The sequence below is a fragment of the Abramis brama genome (genome assembly GCF_963993115.1).
Source record: "Abramis brama genome assembly, chromosome: 13".
NCBI classification, from domain to species: Eukaryota; Metazoa; Chordata; class Actinopteri; order Cypriniformes; family Leuciscidae; genus Abramis; species Abramis brama.
Window position 1 is genome coordinate 22034741 of NC_139975.1, and position 20310 is coordinate 22055050.

General features: G+C 37.5%; 1 protein-coding gene across 2 annotated transcripts in view; it reads left to right on the forward strand.

Annotated features, from left to right (window-relative positions):
- pcdh11 (protocadherin 11) overlaps window positions 1-20310 on the forward strand; it is a 177062-nt gene that overhangs the window by 70374 nt on the left and 86378 nt on the right. For both annotated transcript variants that reach the window (XM_084133291.1, XM_084133292.1), the window contains exon 4: window positions 5659-5718. In XM_084133291.1, coding sequence (XP_083989417.1) covers window positions 5659-5718 — 60 coding nt within the window. The remainder of the gene's footprint in view (window positions 1-5658; window positions 5719-20310) is intronic.

Here is a 20310-nt window from a genome sequence, read left to right on the forward strand (position 1 = left end):
TAATAATAATAATAAAAAAATCTTATTGACCCCAAACTTTTGAAAGGTACTGTATTAGTTTCATTTGCTCATACAGCAAGGCAGATTAAGAGTTGAAATAACAATTATTCATTGTTAAAAAAAATGGATCTCTATAAATGGGACACACGTAGCACCCAGTTTGTAGAACGATCCACCTGCTGTGCTTATTGTCGTCACAGCATTCAGAGGACCTTGTTTTCCATATGCAGACTGATGCAGCTGTACTGCCAAACTCAGAATCAGTTCACCTGTGCCTCTAACTCATTATAAAGTTCTAATTGAGACTTCTTCCAGCTCTCAAGACCAGTCTAAAAGAAGGGGCTTCACACTGCTAAGCAAATGAGCACACCAGGAGCAAGAAGACTTGGTGTCTTGATGCACTTGTGGGAGGCTGTCGTTTCAAAGAGCACCCCTTTAAAGCGATGGCACACTGAACATCAGTCAGCCTCAACACTGCTGGCAAGGAGATTACGGCTCTTTGCAGCCTACCGCTTGCTCTCTTTCCCCCTCCACTAGCATTTGGAGAGGAAAACGTTCAGCAGAGTGAAGTGAAGAAATCACTTCCATGGCTTGTTTTGGGGAGGAACAGCAGAGAGGTTTAATATTAGCAATTTGGCTTCTCGATAAAAACTAATTTGTCTCTGTACTGTGAAGCAGAGATGTAACATGTAATGAGAAGAGATAATAAATTTGCCTTCAATCTGGCATTTTTCATCATGTTTATTTGACTGCACTTCACAACCTTGACAAAATCACATTTTGCTTTCACAAGTTTACTGGCGCCGCATGAATTATGGAGAGAGCTGTGAAGGAAGGAAGATACCAATAAAGATTTTTTTTGTAAGAAAGCAACCATTTGAAAACCATTCCCTCCATCCGCACTTATTTTACAGAGTTATCCGCTCTCCACTCTCCAAAATAACAGCAGAGCCCTGACGCCATCAGCTTGTTCCAGTGCAGTTATGTTGCATTTGCATAGCCTAGGCTTTCAGTGCAACATATAATTTCGCCGCACATTACAGAAAGGCCATTCAATCGAACACGCTGGGTCAACTCTGCCTCATAATGGTGCCTGTGTACCTGCAAATGAATAAAGCCCCAGTGGCGTGTGTGTCTGTCGTCTATGTCAGATTTTAATGGGATCATATATTATTTAAACATGCAGGACAAGTTAATACACTCCACGTAGCATACCTGTCATATTAAATAATTAACCGTGGCTGAGCAAAACATTAAACAGGAAATAAAGCATTAACACCAATGCAGTTTTTCTACAGCATGTTTTGATATAGCTTTTTATACAGAAGTTCTGTTGAACGATACGCGACTTCCGTTTCAGACACAATTGACACGTTATTTATTATATATTTTTCTCAACCAATGAAAAAGAAGCCAAGCAATGCACAGAGTAACAGATTGGAACACATATTGCTCTATTCTGCATTTTACAGTTACCATAATACAATGAGCAAGTCTGCCACAAAACAGATTCTCTGACTTTAAAAACAAATCTTGATGTTGGCCTTTTAACTGTTTGTGTAACTCTGCTTGTCTGTGTTTGCACATTCCAAACTGTCAGTCTGTGTCATACTGTCATACTGTCATTGAATCATTAACCCTCTGGGGTCTAAGGGATTTTTGGGGTCCTTGAGATGTTCTGACATTCCCTGACATTTGTGCTTTTTTCAGTTGCTTATAAACATATTAATGGCAAAGGTGTAATTACACTCTATTTAGCACAAACAGGGCTACCATAATATGTGAGCCATGTGCATGTACATGTTTGTATTTTTGAGAGAATAATGTTTATGCATGGTTATTGAAAAAACTAAAAACTAAAGTTTCTGAAATAAGGCCACAAAACACATACTAAATATGTGTCAATAAGACTTTTGACTAATGGATGTCGTTGCCTAGAGTTTTTTCTAAAAATCATCCTGCCTAATCATTCACATAACACAATACATTGATTTAAATCTTGTAAAACACTTCTTGTTTGGAAAGGCAATATGCGCAAAGGGCGTCAGCGATCATGCATATTTAGTGATTCACACCTTGAGGAGACAATGGGGCCCGCAGCCATTCATTCAGGTGTGTCACCTATAGCCACAAGAAAGAATGCAAGAGCATTGGTTCACAGTTGGAAGCATCTCAAATTTATTTTATTGTTTTTTATTTATTCACAAATTGTGCTTGCAAATTGTATAATATCCAAGGAAAACATGTCTAGTAATTGTGCAGTTAATTCTCATACTGTATTTTCAGTTTTGGAATATGTATCCTCTCCCCAAATTTGTCAATAATAAAACACAATAAAAATTATTTAAAGAAAAGGCTTATATTTACCTTTTAAAATTTGTTTACATCTACCTTGTAAATATATATTTTTTTTTATTAAAAAGTTTACAATTACAACAACAATTCAAGTGTAATCTTTCTTTGTAAAAACTAAACATTTTATCATACATATTTCAAAGTTAAGGATTCATTACTTTGAATATAGCCTACATTGACAAAACATACTATATTTAACATATTAGCAAAAATTGGCAAACAAAAGCTTATTTGAGGTGGCAGATATTTTACAGTAAAAATATATAATCTATCCAAAACTAGTCAATGAAATGTTGTCTTTCATATGTCTGTAACATAGGTCTTTCGTTTTTATTATAAGGAATATAAATGTTAATTTGCAGTTTAATACGTTGCTTATACAAATACATTTTATTTTAACATATTTCAGTCGATTTTTACTCATCTCAGTATAGCAATACAGTTTTCTAAAAGCAGATTATTCATTCACACACAGAAACGCCAGTGTGCGAGCTGTGGTAAACAGCGCATCTCTGCCGTTCATTCATTCACACAGAAACGCGATTCACTTGAGAATGGAAAAAAAAACTTACTACAGTTTTCCTCAGCTCAGCTGCATCTGCTCCTCGAAATACCAGCACTTCTGTGGTACATTTTCCATTATTATTATTATTCCTCACAGCGCTGCGAGACGGTGTAAACAAGTACAATGATCTGTATAAGCTTGATGTGTTTTCTTGAGCTGATATGGGGGCGTTCACAGTTTGCACGGATCGCCTCAGTCATTTGCGTTTGAATAGCGCGCGCTCTCCGTGGGCGGAGTCACATTAAAAATAATTAGCTGAGATGAGAATGACTGACATCTCTCTCTTTTCATAAAGATTACATAAACAGAGAATATTAGTTTTTTTATAAACATTACTTCATTTAAAAGAAGAGAATTCAAGCTTCATGCCTGTGTGTCTGTATGTCTGTTTGACTGAGTATTCGCTGAGTTATGGTTCATTTTCGGACGCGTTTCAGAATGGACTTCACTGACAGAGAGGAGGCAGAACTCGCATCATGTTTATTTTTCTTTATTTGGCGAAGAGCACAACACTTGGTTTTTATTGTGAGTATACACAAAAATAATACACACTTAACAGGATCGATTGATGTATAATACTGTCAGATCCCGAAATGTAAAACTTCATTTGGACAATCAGCTTTCTCTGTACAAGGCACTAAAGCCTGGAATTGTTTACCCACTGAACTGAAAGGAGAGTCAAACTGGGTTCTCTTCAAATATAAACTTAAAGACTCTTTAATTAGTGGTCAGAAATGCGACCACTGACTGTTCATTGCACTTATATTGTGTTACACTGTATTATTATGTTTATTTTACCAATGTATTGTTTGATTTTATGTAAAGGCCCATTAGGGACGAACACTGAGAATTAGCTTCGGCTAAAATGTTGTAGTATGTAGCATGAGTTTATGTAACATACTTGTCCCTATTCAAATAAACTTAAAAAAACAACAAAAAAAAAACAAGCATATAAGATAAAAATTAATATTTTATTTTTAGTTATTTTTTTGCACTGATAAGGAAAAAAACGAGCGATAGCCGACCTCAGGGGGTTAATTCAACTGATTTGTTCAATCAAACAACTGTTGGTCTTTACGACTGAGTCATCAATCCATTCTCTCAACCTATTCATTCAGCTACACTGATTCATTCTGGAATGAGTCATTGAATAATTCACTCAACTCGTTCAACTGTTCTGATGGGGCTTGTTTAGACGCTGGGTTAGGCTCCAGCATCCCAGCGACAAGCGGTTTGGAAATGTATGGATCGATTTGTTCAAATGCACTGATTCATTCAGGAGAGAGTTATTGAATAATAATTGGAACTATTTGCTGGTGGAGCAAAGAAGTAACCGGCAATGTGTCTAAAGTTACTAAAGTCTGAAGTGTCTAAATGTGTTTTACTCAGTATTAACATAATGTTTACTTTATTTATAGTAAAATGTTGTATAAAATATCACACTCACAATCAGAATAGCACTGTTGTTTGTGTTCCATGTGCTGCAATTGAGTTCAAATTGTACTGTTCTTAACAGAGCTTAATAGATGTTTTGACTGACCAAAGTAGAGCAGACACGGGTCAATGCGAGTGATGCTGACAGCGCCTCTCCTGAATAAACATGTTGTGTCCTCTGAGTTGCCCTTGCAACCAGGAGAATGTGTTCTTTATTAGTCCTCCCCTACTTGAGTTCCTGTGCCAGCTCTGTTCAGATTACAATATCATGTATTGTTTAAAACTAGCTCATTAAAGGAAAAACTGTCTCCAGGAGTGTATGAGCCAGGTTGAAGAGGAGAAGAATGATTCCTTAATTGGTCAATTGCGCAAAAAAAAAGTACTTTTGTATAACCTATGTCTCTTTAGATTTTCATCTTTGCAAGAGTGGCATAAAACTCCTTTCTATTATTTCAGACGCCTAGGGCTGACCATGCAGTGTTTGTCTTTTACCCGACAGTGTGTGTGCAGTGAGGTTACCATACAGCTGATGCTGACTTCTCTAAGTGCTGATGAAATATAGATGTTGAAGTCTGGACCGCTCAATGTTTCATCTCTCTTGGCGATACCATAAGGAAGCCATTAATAGTGTCAGAGAGCATTAGTTCTACAAAAAGAAGATAACAGGGTGTAAGAGAATGACTGGCAGCACCTGCTTGGAATCAACCAGGCGTCCCTCAAGTATTAGGGAAAAAAGTTTGTCCCCCGCTGTGCTGGCTCGACCGCTTCGTTTTCCTCATATGTATGCGAGGTCACTTGAAGATGGTCATTTCCCCCTACACTGCCTTTGTCAGTGTGCAGAGGCCCTGCATCATGCATAATCGCAAACAGCAGGACCATCTGTTGTTGCCTTGTTGACTTACCTACGTGCAACCTTTTTAGTGTTGGTTTTCATGTATCAGTCTGATGTAGCACCATATTTACAATATGCTAATTGGTTAACGAAATCCTGTTTGAGAACCTTTGCATATGTTATGAAGCCTGTGCTATGTGCTTGTGTTTTTGGTATTTGGAGCGCAGGAATAGGCATGCATTGAGAAGTTTTGCTGTAGCCATTTGTTGGCTGTATATTCCACCAGCGCAGATTGATGACCTTAACCTTTATTCACTCAATTGGCTTTTCCATTTCTTCAGAATAAGTGTACGTAATAGGTCACTTTGTTCTGCCTTATTACGAAACATGCAATTTATAGGAACTGTGCTTGAATGCAACAGTTTTATTCTTACTAAAACAACTAACACAGAGTGATTTGTTTCTCTTCTAGAACCAGAGCCAGACCCCAGATAAAACATTCTCTGTTGTCCCAGCCACGTGCCCTCACAAGGTAAGTCACTGTCTTGCTAATGGTTCTGTTTATTAGAGGCATTGTATTTTCACTATGTGATTAAGCTGTTGCAGCATGCTGCATCTCCGTAAAGCATTGGTTCTCAACTGTTCGAATACACACACAGAAGGGAAAAACAATGTGGAAATGTTTCTTTTGTTTGACATCAAAGGCTGTGTTTTGTTGTCAATTTCAATTGAGCATTCCTCTAGCTCTAACAGCAGAGCATGTGCCAATGTCATGGGTTTAACTACTATTCTGTATAAATAAATTACAAATTGGTGATTTTATTTGGATATTTATTTAGAGATTCCCTTTAGAAATACAATTAACAGTATTATTAAATGGCCAGTGTCTTGAAAGATTAACATTAACTAAGATGATGGCAAAGTAAATAAATGTTGAGCCTGATGAAGACCTGAGGGTCGAAACGTTGCTTAGCTTAAATAAACTCTTTTGGAGCAGCAATTTTCAGTGTGCGGACTTCATACTTCTTTATTTTGTCTATATTATTTAGTTGTCCTGCACCTGCACCCAATCTGGGTGTTTGGGATGTGCACACCATTTTTGTATTTTTTGATTCTAAAGTAAATAAATGTCCAATAATTATCCAACATCTATTGGATCTATCAAATATTCACTGACACAGATTCGATATGATACCAATGTATTGTGCATTTTTATTTATTTTGCTTGGATACGTTGAAATAGAACAACATTTCTTTTTCTCCACATCGCCATGTACCAGAGCAAGGAGGCATGACAGCAGATATTTCCTTTTTATTGTGTCTTATCTCATGTTGGAAACAAGGCCCTGAATTAAACCGTAATATTGCTACAAGATGTCGAATTATCTGTGATTTCATGCTTTTAGGTTCAGGATTTACCAAAACAGTGACAAGAATCAGTCGTATTCTTGGTGTAGAGGAACAAAAAGAAAGTATATTTTCCTGCTTGAAAGCTGGCTGCCTCTGCTTTTGAGCAGTTCTTTCACGCGTCCTATGTGAGAAACGCAATAATGTGTTATATTGCCAAACCTCGCACTATTGTCAGTCCACTAACCTCAAATGTGCCAAAGTGCTCATTTCCTCTTCTGGTTGACTTGGCAGGTCAAGAGGAAAGACCTCGCAAAAAAAGTCAGTCAAAGGCAGACATAGGCACATCTGACAGCCTGTCAACAAGTGATCCAATTCGACAACCCCTAATATACCAACTGCCATCAAAAGTGACTTGAAGCTGCAAGGGAAAGCTGCAAAATATTTATACAAATCTCCCCAGTGCTCATTGTGAGATGTATGAAAAGGCAATCAGCTTTGTCCTCAACCTCTCGGCACACAACAGGGCTCTTAATTGCTGACCCGTCCTTCACACGAGCCTGCGCGCTTCACCCCTGTCGAGATCACCTCTAATAACACGTTCTATACAGTGCTGATGCGCTCAAACTCACCTGCTCGACACCCAGGCTGCAGCGTTTTGTCCTTGAAATATGGAGAGCGTTGCAATTCCCATGTTGCTGTCAGCTCTCCTTGAAACAGCTGATCTGGATGGAGGTAATGAAGGGATGCCACCGATTTGTGATGCCGTTAACGTTTCCCCGCGACCAGCAGAACATAATCTCTGTCTCGTCGCTTCCCATTAGCGCCTGTGATCTGCACAAACCAATATGCAAAGAAAGCAATGGAGCAGTGGAGTAATTTGGCGTGTCACTCAGCTCCGAATGAAAGTATAATGGCTAAACGGTTAGATATGATTTCTATAATAGGAATGTCGTACTGTGTGGTGCTAAGACCATTCCTATTTTCTTTGCTAGTATTGTATGCATTCACAATGAAAGGGAGCTAATGAACAGAGAGCTTTTAAAAGCTCCGTGATTAAATGGAAAGGAGAGCGGAAGAGAAGGATGGCGGGAGAACGAGAGCGAAGCCGAGGGGGGTGGAGAGAACACTAAGTATACATAATTGCTGCTTGACACATTGGCCAAATTCTGCTGTGCCAGTATTGGAGTGAAGATGATTAACGGCTGTCCGTGTGGGTGGGCAACTTGGTCACCCAGGGCTTCTAGTTTCCATAGCAATTGTACTCCAAAGGCCATACATTACATTGTGAGAGTCCCTGAGGCCTGAGCATTGTTAAATTCCCCAATAATATCTTACATTATGCGTTTGTCCTCTCAGCAGTAATTCATTCCAGCCACTGCGATTCACAATAGGTCAGTAGTGAAAGTGGAGAGAGTCCCAATTTCAAACCTCATATCAGAACGTGAAGGAAGCCTCACCTCAACGCTTAACGTTGATGAAGTGGCCCCGGCTTGAGGAAAGTGATCATTTGTCTGACATTACAGTGGGCACGTCTGCTCTGACGATTCAATGGACAACCAGGCTGATATTCTGCAGGTATTTAAACACCATTCATCAAGGCTTTGATTTAACCCTAGCAGGCGTCGCAGAGCCTCCCCGTTGAGCCGCCAAAGCAGATGGCAGATGGAGTTCAGAATTTGACCCTTCCTTCCCTGTGCGTAATGCATGCAGAACCCTGGCACGAGCTGCCTGATCTGGGCATGGTGCGACCAATGTACCCCTCCATGCAAACACAGACACATATTCCATCTGCGGGAGGGAGGGGTGTTGTTGCTCTCTCCCTGTCAACGCTCTGAAACTGGACCTTGTGACCGCGCACTCCTCCACATCCTACTCAAAATGGTGTTTTGAACTTGGGGAAACCGGTGGTGAATAAGCACATCTTAAAAATGATTCATACCAGATAATAAATGGAAATCCCTCCAGCCATGCAACAACAGGCTAGTCATGCAGCAATTAAGCTTCGTAGCATGCAAAACTCAAGGCAGTGTGCTCTGCATTCATACGCTATTCAGGAGGGAGTAGGCGTGATGCTGGAAGACAAGCAGCAAAATGCCCGAACCCATACCGCCGTCTCAGTGTGGTGCCTGAGGATGCTTTGGCATACATCTTCAGACAAACATGTAGTAGAGCTGGAAAAACTCACAATCGGAAAGGTCAGTTGTGACCTCTGGGTGCAGGGCTATGCTGAGCCTGTCACTAGCAAGCACAGCATGTTCATGTCAAAAAGAAAAAAAAGGTACACCGGCCGCCTAACTCTCTGAGTCTGCCATGCAGCAGGTTGAGTGTGCATGCATGTGTTCTAAGGATATTTATAGCTGTTTTGATTCATCAGTAGGGTTGGGAAACGAAAACAGGTTCTTATTCTAATTATTTTCACCAGTTTATAAAATACCTAGATAAAATGACGTTTGATTCTGTTTACAGGTTTCACATATTCTTTTATTTAGATTTTTTGTTTTGTCAGAAGTATTTTATAAAATAAATGAAGTGCACTAGCCTAAAAAGTTAGGGGTCAGTAAGATATATTTTTTTTTTTAAAGAAATTTACACTTTTATTGAGCAAGGATGTATTAAATTATTTAAAAGTGACACTTAAAAAAACATTTATAATGTTACAAAATATATATATATATATATATATATATATTTACAGGGGTGAATAACAGTTATGAATAACATAACTGGTGTGCATGCATGGTAAAAAATAAATGCTGCGCAGCAGAAAACGTGGAGGGACATTGAGTACCAACATTTTTGGGGACAGGGACACGTTTACTTACTGGTTTAGGATTTTTTTCTCTGGTAAGATAGCAATCATGATGATAACTGTCTTCATTAATTATTATGGGTGCAACGGATCGCAGTTGAAGAAGAGGTGAAAATCTGGACTCGCGAGAGAGAGTTTTACTTTTGCGTTTACTTGTGTTTGAACGGACACATACACATAAAATTATATCAAAATACCCGTCTTGGCAAGTATTCTCTTGGTTATATCAAAAGTGAACAATTGAGAAAGAAACCGGACGTGTGTCAGTATATTCGGTCCGGGCATTCGGTCGTAAAGTGACAGCAGCCTAATATTCCTGCTGTTGTCTGTCATTACTGTTAATACAATAAAATAAAATAAAAACATCATCATCATCTACCATATTCGAGAGAAAAGAAGATAGTGAGGATGATAGCTTGTAGGATAAGTGTGCCGCATAAAGTGTGAGTACCAAGCAGGATCTCCAGGTGCTCCCTTGAGAACCCGACCAAAAAAGTTATATGCACCCCTGTCTATTTAAAATAAATGCTGTTTTTTCTGTGCATTAAATAACCCTGAAAAAAAGTATCATCTGTTGATGATAAACCTTTCTTGAGCACCAAATCAGCATATTAGACTGATTTCTGAAGGATCATGTGACACTGAAGACTGAAGTCATTTACCATCACAAGAAATAAAATCTTTTTTTTACTTTTTTATTTTTTGTTGTAATATTTCACAATATATATTGTTTTACTGTATTTCTGCTGAATTAAATGCAGCCTTGGTGAGCATAAAATAGTTCTTTGTAAAAACATATAAACAGTAGTGTTTGTTGTTGCCACATTTTATGTGAACACACCTTTTTCTATAATTGTTTTGAATCATATTGTTTTATTGAAATTACCTTATCAAGTTGTCAATTGAATTGTGCTTATTTTTCCCTTAAAAGTACGAAAAGATTTGTTAATGGAATCAGAACTGGAACTGTTCAATTCTTTACCATTTCCATCTCTAATCATCAGATGATCTGTTTGCCTTTCAATGACTAGCTCGGGTGACATCTCTACTATTTTTTGTTCCAGAGAAGTGTTTGCGGTCCCCCATTCGGTTTATTTCGGTCGTGCTCTTGTCTGTAATTACAGAAGCAGTGTTAATGTGGTGTCTCTTTAATTGGCAGACATGTTGGTTTTTTACAGCCGTATTAAAGCGGGGTCTGCGCACAGGGTACCGCGTTTATAGACTTGCACCTCACAAGGTCCTCTGGCTGTGGTTGACCCCACTAATGAAGAGATGAAAGAAATCCTAACCTATGGAATTACAGCTGTAAACCCACTCGGATTAGATGATTTATGGCGTTAGAACAAGATTAATTTGTCTCATTTTTCATGCGCATTTCAATATTAATCAGTCATACTTAAAATAAGACAGGAACTAATTTTTACCCCCCTTGTCACCACAAAGTGCTTGCCTTTTTATAAAACTATGGCACATTTCCTGCTCTTTCAGTTAAACCAATCAGGGATTTCGCCACATGCTGTCTAATCAATTAAGTCAAATGTGTGCACAGCCCTTTGATATAGAATCATTTGTCAAATCAGTGCAGGTGTCAGAGTGCAGTTACCCAGGAGTCCGTGGTGCTTGACTCCCGTCCACCTGGAAATCTGCTCAGCGTTTGGATTCAGGCATTCCTGGTGTCCTCCATCCTGTTAATGGGGTGTCACTGTGCGCGCTGGATTTAGTTCAGCTAGGGTCCAAAGGCTTTTTCCATGCATTAGCCTCTTGACTACATAGCTTAACCTCTTAATTTTTTGAAAGCTCTGCCTAGAGAAAGCTCGATATTATATAACAGAATGGCAGCCATTAGGATTCAAATGATTTGCTTTTTGCTGTTGCTTGGTTATTGCATTTAACGTTACACGATACAACAACCACATTCAGCGTGACATAGAAGCATCAAGCATAATCTGGTTTTCTGCCATTATTGTGTAATTTGTGATAGGAAGTGAAAGAATCCAGAGTTCAGGTATAGGTAATCTGCTGATCATGCTGTATGGAGAGGCAGCTTGGCACTGAGGGGTCATTTAGTTCATATATTGAACTTTTTAATAATTCTCTCATGTTTCTTGGTTCTTATGGCTCTCAGAGGACCTCCTGGAGAAAACTTCACCTAATTTCCTTCTGTAGCAGGCAAGATGCAAAGGATTCTTATTTTTTGTGAGATGGATTTACTGGAAGCATTCGAATAGAAATGTTTTTTTTAATTATAACATTTATTAATATTTATGATTTTGCAGTTGCACTGTTCAAATCAGTCTCTATCCACACAGGGGTGTTGAGTAATTATTTATACTGAAAATATTTTGGGAATTTATATTTCAATTGAAGTATTGTACTTTTAACTGCGCTTTTACTCAATTAATCAATTTTCCTCAAATCTACTAAATTTGACTAAGTACAAATATATAAGATGTCCATATATTCCAGTCTGATCTCCTTAGTATTCATGAGAGTATGTGTGTATTGTTTACACATTTTTGTACGCTTGGATAAATGCTGTCTGAAACGTACGTATAGTCATATTGGCAACAGCTAACATAGCACAGATTTAGAAGCATAAACATATTATAAATACTTTGTATGTATATTTTGATATTAAAATCATTTGTGTAGTTTAATTTTTCTGTGATATACTTTACATATTTTAGAGCTCCTAACCTTACCGTTACCTTAAAGCTGCCAATTTATTCAACAATAAATAAGATAAATGTACAGTGACAATAATTTATTATATTGTATAATTTGTATAATTGTATAGATATTTCTATAAGATATTTATTTGTAGATATTTTATAAGTGATCAAACCACATTTTACATATGGATACATATTACTAATGAGATTGCATTGTTGTCTCTCACATTAATCCTTGTGTTGTGTTCGGGTCATTTTGACCCGGAGAGGATTTTCTTTTTCCCCGAAAATGTTAGTTAATGTTATCGCATTGGACTAAAACTTACTGACTTTCTCACATAGGGTATAACTGCTTCCCAAAATGTTTGTACTTTGTACGTTTTTTTTTCTACACCTTGTTACACTTGTTAAGCTATTTTTTGTGATTGTTAATAAAAGGGAACATCAAAGGTGTTACAGGGTTTTCAACACAGTGTAAGGACAAACGTTAAAATAGCAAATAAAATGTATTTCAATTTAAAATATAAAGTCCAGCCTTTTTACGCAAGTGTGTTTGACACTTTTGAATTCATTTTCGATGCAGTACAGTACCTCAGTTTCTCAGTACTGTTAACACCACTGCTTATCCACCTCATTATGAATCCGTGTTGTAATGTAAGTTGAGATTAGTGTGAGTCGTCTACTTTTTGTACTCTTTAAAGCGCTTTTGATGTAACGCTCTTAATGTACCTCCATAGGAACCACTATAAATGAGCAGCCACAAACAAGGTCTAGTTAAATTAAAAAGGTGCATAGTATGAGCATACTGAGCCAAATCAAAACGCAATTGAAGCGTAGGACATCAAGATAATGCTAGAGCGGTTTCAGTCCCACAATTCTTATCTGATCTTCCATACTGATCAAAGCCATTCAACTCAAGTGCTAAATATTTCAGTATGAATGAAAAACAGTGCGTGGCGACGACCACATGACCCGTTTCTGGGCTCTAAAATGGCTTTTTCCTCTATTTTATCTGCGAATAAGAGGTCTTCAGACAATGTTATCGCACTCCTGCTGCCAAGTGTCATGCAATTAATCAATCATTTGGATCCCTGATTTGTGCGGCTCCACGTTTCATTGTGCCCTGTTTTGACAAGGAAGCCAATTCTCATGTTCAGGAATATAAAAAAAAGCCATCTGGAGCCTTTATTGCACATGCTTTCCCCACATTTATGGTTATATGGTATTCCCTATAACGCGGTATAATGATCCACCCATGGAAGGTAGTCATTTTCCTGATGTAGGGTGAGATGCTAATGAGCTTGTGTCACAGGCACTAGGAGTGGTGCTGTATCTTTACAGTGGGTGGCTAAGCGCAGGGAGCATGGAAGAATCTCCCATAAGCTTAAAAGCAAATTAATGCCTCTCACCTTCACGCAACCTTTCCCTCCCTCTCCTCTTCATGCTATTATTCATAGGACTCTCACTGTCAGGTTTAGCAATAATTTGTATACTATTCTTAAATACGTTTCCAGCCACATTCCAAGAGGCGCAGAGGGGAATAGACAAGGGAATATTTAAAGGTGTTTTTTTTGCCTAATGATGAGTGAGTTTGGTTCAAAAACAAGAATTTATGGTTTTCTGAGACCCTCTGTCTGGTCAACAGATGGGAATCTTTGTTTGGGACGGGCTGGAGGGAATTGTGATGGTATGATAATCATTAAACGGATGTAAGTACTAAAAAAAACGAACTGTGATAGCAATGCACTAACTGGAATTTTAAATTTGCTCCAAATATTGTATATTCTGGGAATGAAAATTAAGACTTGAAAATGAATAGTAAAACAACACAATTACCAGATGACCTCATTATAGACGAAGCTCCTCCAATCCAGAGTCGCTGTTGCATTGATAACTGATTGGTAGCATCTCCCAAACAGCAGAGAGCTTGATAATAAGATACTTGTAGACTGTTCTCTAAAGGTCCATGTGGTGCTGTAGTTTACAGGTCTTGAAACAGTCGGCTTGACACTCAATATAAACAAGCTCTGGAAGATTTCAGGCTGAATCAAGCTCTGAAGATTTCTTGCACTGTTCACTGTGACAACATATGTTGCGTTTGATAGCCATAGCCAGCAAACAGTGAGAGGTCTGGAATAGAAATAATGTTAGGTTTGCTCCCTTGTTACTTCGGCTGATGACATAGACTATATTTTGAGTCACAGGTTTTAATAGAGCATTTTTCATGTGCAGACATGCACTGTTTCTGGCGGTTACATTTTGTATCGTGTTTGTTCTCATACATTATTAATATCTAGTTAGTCATAAATATAAACAGTTTTTGTCATGCTTGGAAAGCTGTCTGTCATTGATTACGGAATATTCATTATTCAGTCACCCTCCCAACCTGTATTACTTTCTTTCTTGTGTGGAAAGAAGAATATATAATGATTTTTTCCATATATAATGAAAGTGAAGAGTGACACCTAATTTCTTCGACATTCGCATATGATTGTTGCATTTCTTCACTAGTGGCATTCGCACTGAACTTTCAAAGTGGCTTTGAAGCAATGTTACCCTTCGCTTATTCACCATGGTAAAATAAATGAATAACGAATGTATCTACACAAAACAAATGACCACCAAAATATAGCACTTTTTCTGGGGCTAAACAATGTAAATAATTATGTTATTGTTTTAAAATAACTATTTTGTACATAATTATTCATAACCGTCCATTTTACAGAAATAGTGTTTAAAGAATAAAGTTTTAGTGCAAAAATATTGGTAATTCTCACTTCATATTTGTTATCATTTGTTGTCTGTCTGAGAAAGTGATTTATATGGGTTCAAAATGAAACGAGGGTGAGTAAATGATGACAGAATTTTAAATTTAGAGTTAACAATCTCTTTAATGTACAGTATATTGTTTCAGGTTCAAATTGATTGAAATACACATTGATTTTTCATCCATATAGCTGTTTGTTTCTTATCACCTTAATGTTGTGCACCTTCCTTGGGCTGTTTTGTTCTCTTTTTAGGTCCCAGTGAGTCATGTGGTGCTGTAATGTTTTTTTAGTGGGCACACTCTGCCTGCTGTAAAATGTTGATACCTCTTAGCTCTCGGGATATAAAGGAATATCCTCCAAAGTCGAGGCTACATCACACAGAAAAAGCAAGTGCCAGACCAGCAAAATACAAGCACATCAATCCCAGAACATTTTCCAAATATCAGATAGTGTCTGTAATACCCCTGCCATGTGCTTAGTGTTCCTAGAGTAGAAAATCCATATTGAAAGGCCAGTGTGGGAATCTTTTTATGAAGTGATTTGACTGCAAACACCATTTTTATGGCAGAATTTCTACTTTAATATTTTGTACGCCTTGATCCCTGTAGGTTTGTACCTCACCTTTTCGGCGAATCACAAACCAAAAAAGAAGAAGAAAAAGAGAAAAATGTATCTTACAAGCCACCTGCCCAGAAACTGTGATTTACGATTCACAGTTGTTGTTTTTTGGGGGTTTTTTTATCCTCTGTTTTTGTCCTTTGTTCTCCTTCGTGGACTATAAAGCCTTTTTTTTTTTTTTTTTTTTTTAATGTATTTATTCATTTTATTTAATTTTATTTTACTGTTTATTACTTTAGTTTTATTTCATTTTCATGTGAAGATAAAACACATAAAACACATGACCTTGTCTTTCTGTTTTCAGCTTTATGAGTTGCAGTCTCATCTCCTGCTATTCACAGACAGTTTTTCATAAGACTGTGTGCAATCAAAGCTCAAAAATTCTCAGATAGGCTGCCCCTCTTTTGTCATATTGAAAAGCTTCTAGACAGGCTTTTCTTGACAACTGCAATTATGTTTCTGTAGAAAAGAGCTCAAATTATAAGAAAAGACCTGTTCTGAGACCATGAATACTTGAAATGCGGCACATGGATAACTGCTATTGAGTTAATTAGTCTGGGCTTATTAGGATCTCCCCTTCAGTCTTTCTCTCTTGGTATAAATTACTTAAGTCCACCATGGGTATACATCTATTTCCCTCAGTTTAAAATCAATCTTGACAATCAATAACCATTGCTATTAATGTTAGAGTAGGCAAAGCCAAGTCAATACCTTTAAGTGTATCAAAAGTGTAAATAAACACTTGAGATCTTAAATAAGTGGGAGTCATTGCTCTTCAAAATGTTGTTATTAAACTGAAGCATGTATGCATTCATAAAGATTAATTGCAATACACTTTTTTTTTAACGTGTAGTGATAGAGCTTAAACAGACATTTTTTTATTTATTTTTTATTTTGATATCTGCATCTGCAGTAATGCAGTGAAATACCTAGTCCTACCTATATGTCATGCTCAAAAGTTTGCACACCCCTTGCAGAATCTGCTAAATGTTCATTATTTTAGCAAAATAAGAGGGATCATACAAAATGCATGTTCTTTTTTATTTAGTACTGTTCAGAGTACGATATTACAAGACCAAAAAAAAAAAATAGCTGAATTTATAAAAATGACTTTTCAAAAATGTACATACCCTTGTGTGTGTCGATATGTTTCAGGTCCTGCAAAATGTTGTTTTTTTGTTTGTTTTTTTTTGTTTGTTTTTTTGCCTAATGTTTTGCCATTCGAAAGCAACAGAAGATATTTACATGTATATGTTTCCCAGAAGACGAATTAAGTACAATTTACCTTGAACGGCTGTGTGTATATATATTTGAAGAGTAAATATAAGATATTGCAAAGCCTTTAATATTTGAAAAATTAAATGGGTTAGGTGACCCCTCAAATGGAATCTTTTTAATGAGAATTACTGTCTATATTTGCACAACAAGGGAAAAAAAGGCCCCAAATATTGCACCTGGTTCGCTGCGGTTGGTCATCATATTTATGGAAATGCTTAGACCCATATGGTGTCCATATGCTTAAATATGATGCAGATGAAACCTGTGTGGGATTCCCGCTGTTCACACAAACTTATCTGGCATCATTAATCAGTGTCACCATCAGGTGTCTTGTTTGCCAGGCAAGGCCTAAGTGACAGTGATAAGTGATCCTCTGCTTGTTCCAGCATGAGCCCTAATACAGTGGGCTTTTCACATTATCAGCTGCGGACAAAGCCAGTGCCACTCCGAATGAATGGAAGTGTCAAGTCATTCAATAAAAGAACAATCCAAACCATTAACAATTTAAATGTCAAGCTGAGGAAGCTAACATTGAACATTGATGCAGATATTAGCTCCTTACTTTTCCCATAACCTGTCCGTCAAAGCTTTGCACTCAAACGACCTTCTGACTCTCTCTTTTCACGTTGAGCAGCAATGACAGAATCCAGGTGCGTGGTGAGACAACATGTAGACCGAGTTTTGACCTTCGGCCGATGAGGGATTTCAGGAAGCCGTAAAGGGTAGAGGGCACAGTTGTAGACTGATGGGCAGTTAAACATGGACTCCAAATGGCTTTTCTCATGAGTGCAAAAATATTACCTTGCCCTCAGCTGCCAAATCTCTTACTGGCTCATCCAAGCTCTCAATTTTTCTTCTATCAAAGTCAATCTTTTTGTTTGATGATGACTTCACTTAATGTATATCTAATGCATAGCATAAAAATTGAAGCTGTTTCATCAATAACTACATCCTGTTTCATCTTGGACCTGCACACTAATGTCATCAATAAGATCTGATTATCAAGTTAAAAATTGAAGATGTGAAGATGTCCTTCAACTCCACCTGCATTCTAGGGATCACTTCAGAAAACTCACTTTGAATTTGGTTGAAAGTACATGATTGAATTTTAATGCATAATTAAATCAAGCAGTAAATCAATTAATTCCCCTCTGAAAATGGGTATTCAACACTCTCAAGCATTAGAAGCCAATTATGATGAAGTTATTATCATAGAGTCATTTAATGGCACAAAATGACTGCATTGGCACCAAATCCGTGTTCTGTGCTCATCAATAGTTCAGAAAGCAAAATTGCAGGTACAACGTCTAGTGTGTGTTGCCTCGCATGCTTTCTATCTATTTCACTAAAATAAAGGTGGCCGTTTACCCACACAAATCCACTGGGGGGGACTTAGACTGCTCTCTTGATGAAGAACCAGATCAAACTGGTCTAATTTCCTAAATGAATCCTCTAGAACTATTACCAGTGAGCCCAGCCTCTGCATAATGTGATGAGCAAAGGGAACATTGATGAACTTTTTTAATTATTACGCCGCTTGGGAATTTGACGTACCAGTTCGGGGATCCACACCGTCAGGCCTTGCACTGCTTTTCAGCTCCTTTTTAATTCACCCAATTTGTCGGTCCAAATGAAACACTGAAAGGTTAGAGTGTGGAGTAATTAACAGCACCCGGGCCTAATGAAATCAGGAGGGGATGGTGTGTACCATGAGGATCAATACAGGTCTTTAAGTGTGAGTTGGGCTGGAATTGTTCAGGGAAATAAGGACCACTTAATAGTAATAAGTTGATGAAAAGGCAACCAGCCTGCATGTGCTAAATGAGAATCCGCTGGAACACAGATAGAGGTGTCACTCTAAGGTGGCAACATATCGAACTGCAATCGTGTGGTGACGTGTTGATCTACGCAAGCACGTTCTCAGCTAATCAACTGAGAAGGATGCACTGTGCCTTGGGTTTTAAAACGACGAAGAATGAACGAAACCAAACTGCCAGAGGCTGGCTGGTTCATCTTTATAATATGTGACTAATATGCAAAGTATTTTTGTGTTTGCCCGAGTAGTGGAGGAACAGATGCTAGCTGTAAATGTGTGCAGTTCTCCTCACATTCCTGAAGCAAGAATAAGTATTAATCACATGAATACTTCCACTTTAAACTCCTGCTGTCTCGGACATTAATGAGCAGCACGGGATTGATAATTCCACATCTTACGCACAAGTTTCCCATAAAAGGAGCGAAATCTGTGGTGGCGATTTGCCAAAACACACTTAGCAAAGCTGGGCAGAGCTGACCTTTAAAAGTGTGAGGAAAACATCCTTAAACACATTGCGAAATGATACACAGGAGTGTAGTTGTCACATTTTTTTACTCCTTTTACTATCTATCTATCTATCTATCTATCTATCTATCTATCTATCTATCTATCTATCTATCTATCTATCTGTCTGTCTGTCTGTCTGTCTGTCTGTCTGTCTGTCTGTCTGTCTGTTATTGTTTTATAAATTAGATTAAAAAAATTTGTTACCAGCATTTAGGTGGATGAAGTGAGGCAATTATTACCACATTGATCATCAACTGTTTGGGCGATATATGTGACCCATGCTGGCAAAATGAGTCAGAATGCGCACAGGCTAATTACAAGCTACAGGCGAAACGTGACGAAAAAAAGTGAAAAATTCACATTTTGGTCGAATTTGAGGTTTTCTCAAAAATTGACACAGCATTCCAACTTTGTTTTCGAATTCTCAATGGCATGAGTCTGAACCAATGAAATGTGATTTTCAAACTCATGCTGATGTAAACAAAACGATCTTACTCGCGCTGACTTGCACATCTGAAGTGTGCGCACAAAGACGCTTCAGACAGCGCGTGATCCTGATATACACAGAATTACAGTATTTCAAAATATCTGTCTTGGCAAGTATTCACGCAAACATTATCTGTTATGTCTTAAATTAACGTTTGGTTAACTTTTGGGAAAAACATCTGATGTGTCACATTATATTAGATACATGCTTAATATATAGGCTGTTTGTTTCATTAATGTTAATCGACAGTTGTGGTATCATGTAGCAACCTATAGTTATGGGTTTTGACTTGGTGTGTGCCAAATTTGGTGTTATTACAAGGGATTTTAAGGTAGGGTTGCTAGGTGATTTTGGTTTTGGAACCTTCAGAAAACTTTAACTCGATATAATGGTTTTTGCTAAGTCTAACGACTTTAAACAGGTGTAGCTCAGTCATTTTTTTTGTTTGATTCCAACAAATCATATATCATTTTGAAGGTTTTGTAATAGAGAATGTGAAAATAACAATAACTCATTTTTGACATTCAAAATTTGGAATGTCTAAGATTGGCTACAATGCTAAAAGCTATTAAAAATGTTGTAAATAGAAATATTTGACACAGAAAGCTCACACACTTTAACAGCAGTGCCTATCATCTGTCATACTTGATATTTGAGATATGAGTGAAATTGGCTTATGGTCTTTATAAGCTAAACTTTTAACAGTATTGCAATGAACACAATATTCCCTAATTTTATATTGTTAGCAAAGACATCATAATAATGTCACTATTTGATGTATCGCCCAGCCCTACTTGACAGTTAGCAAAGCACTTTATT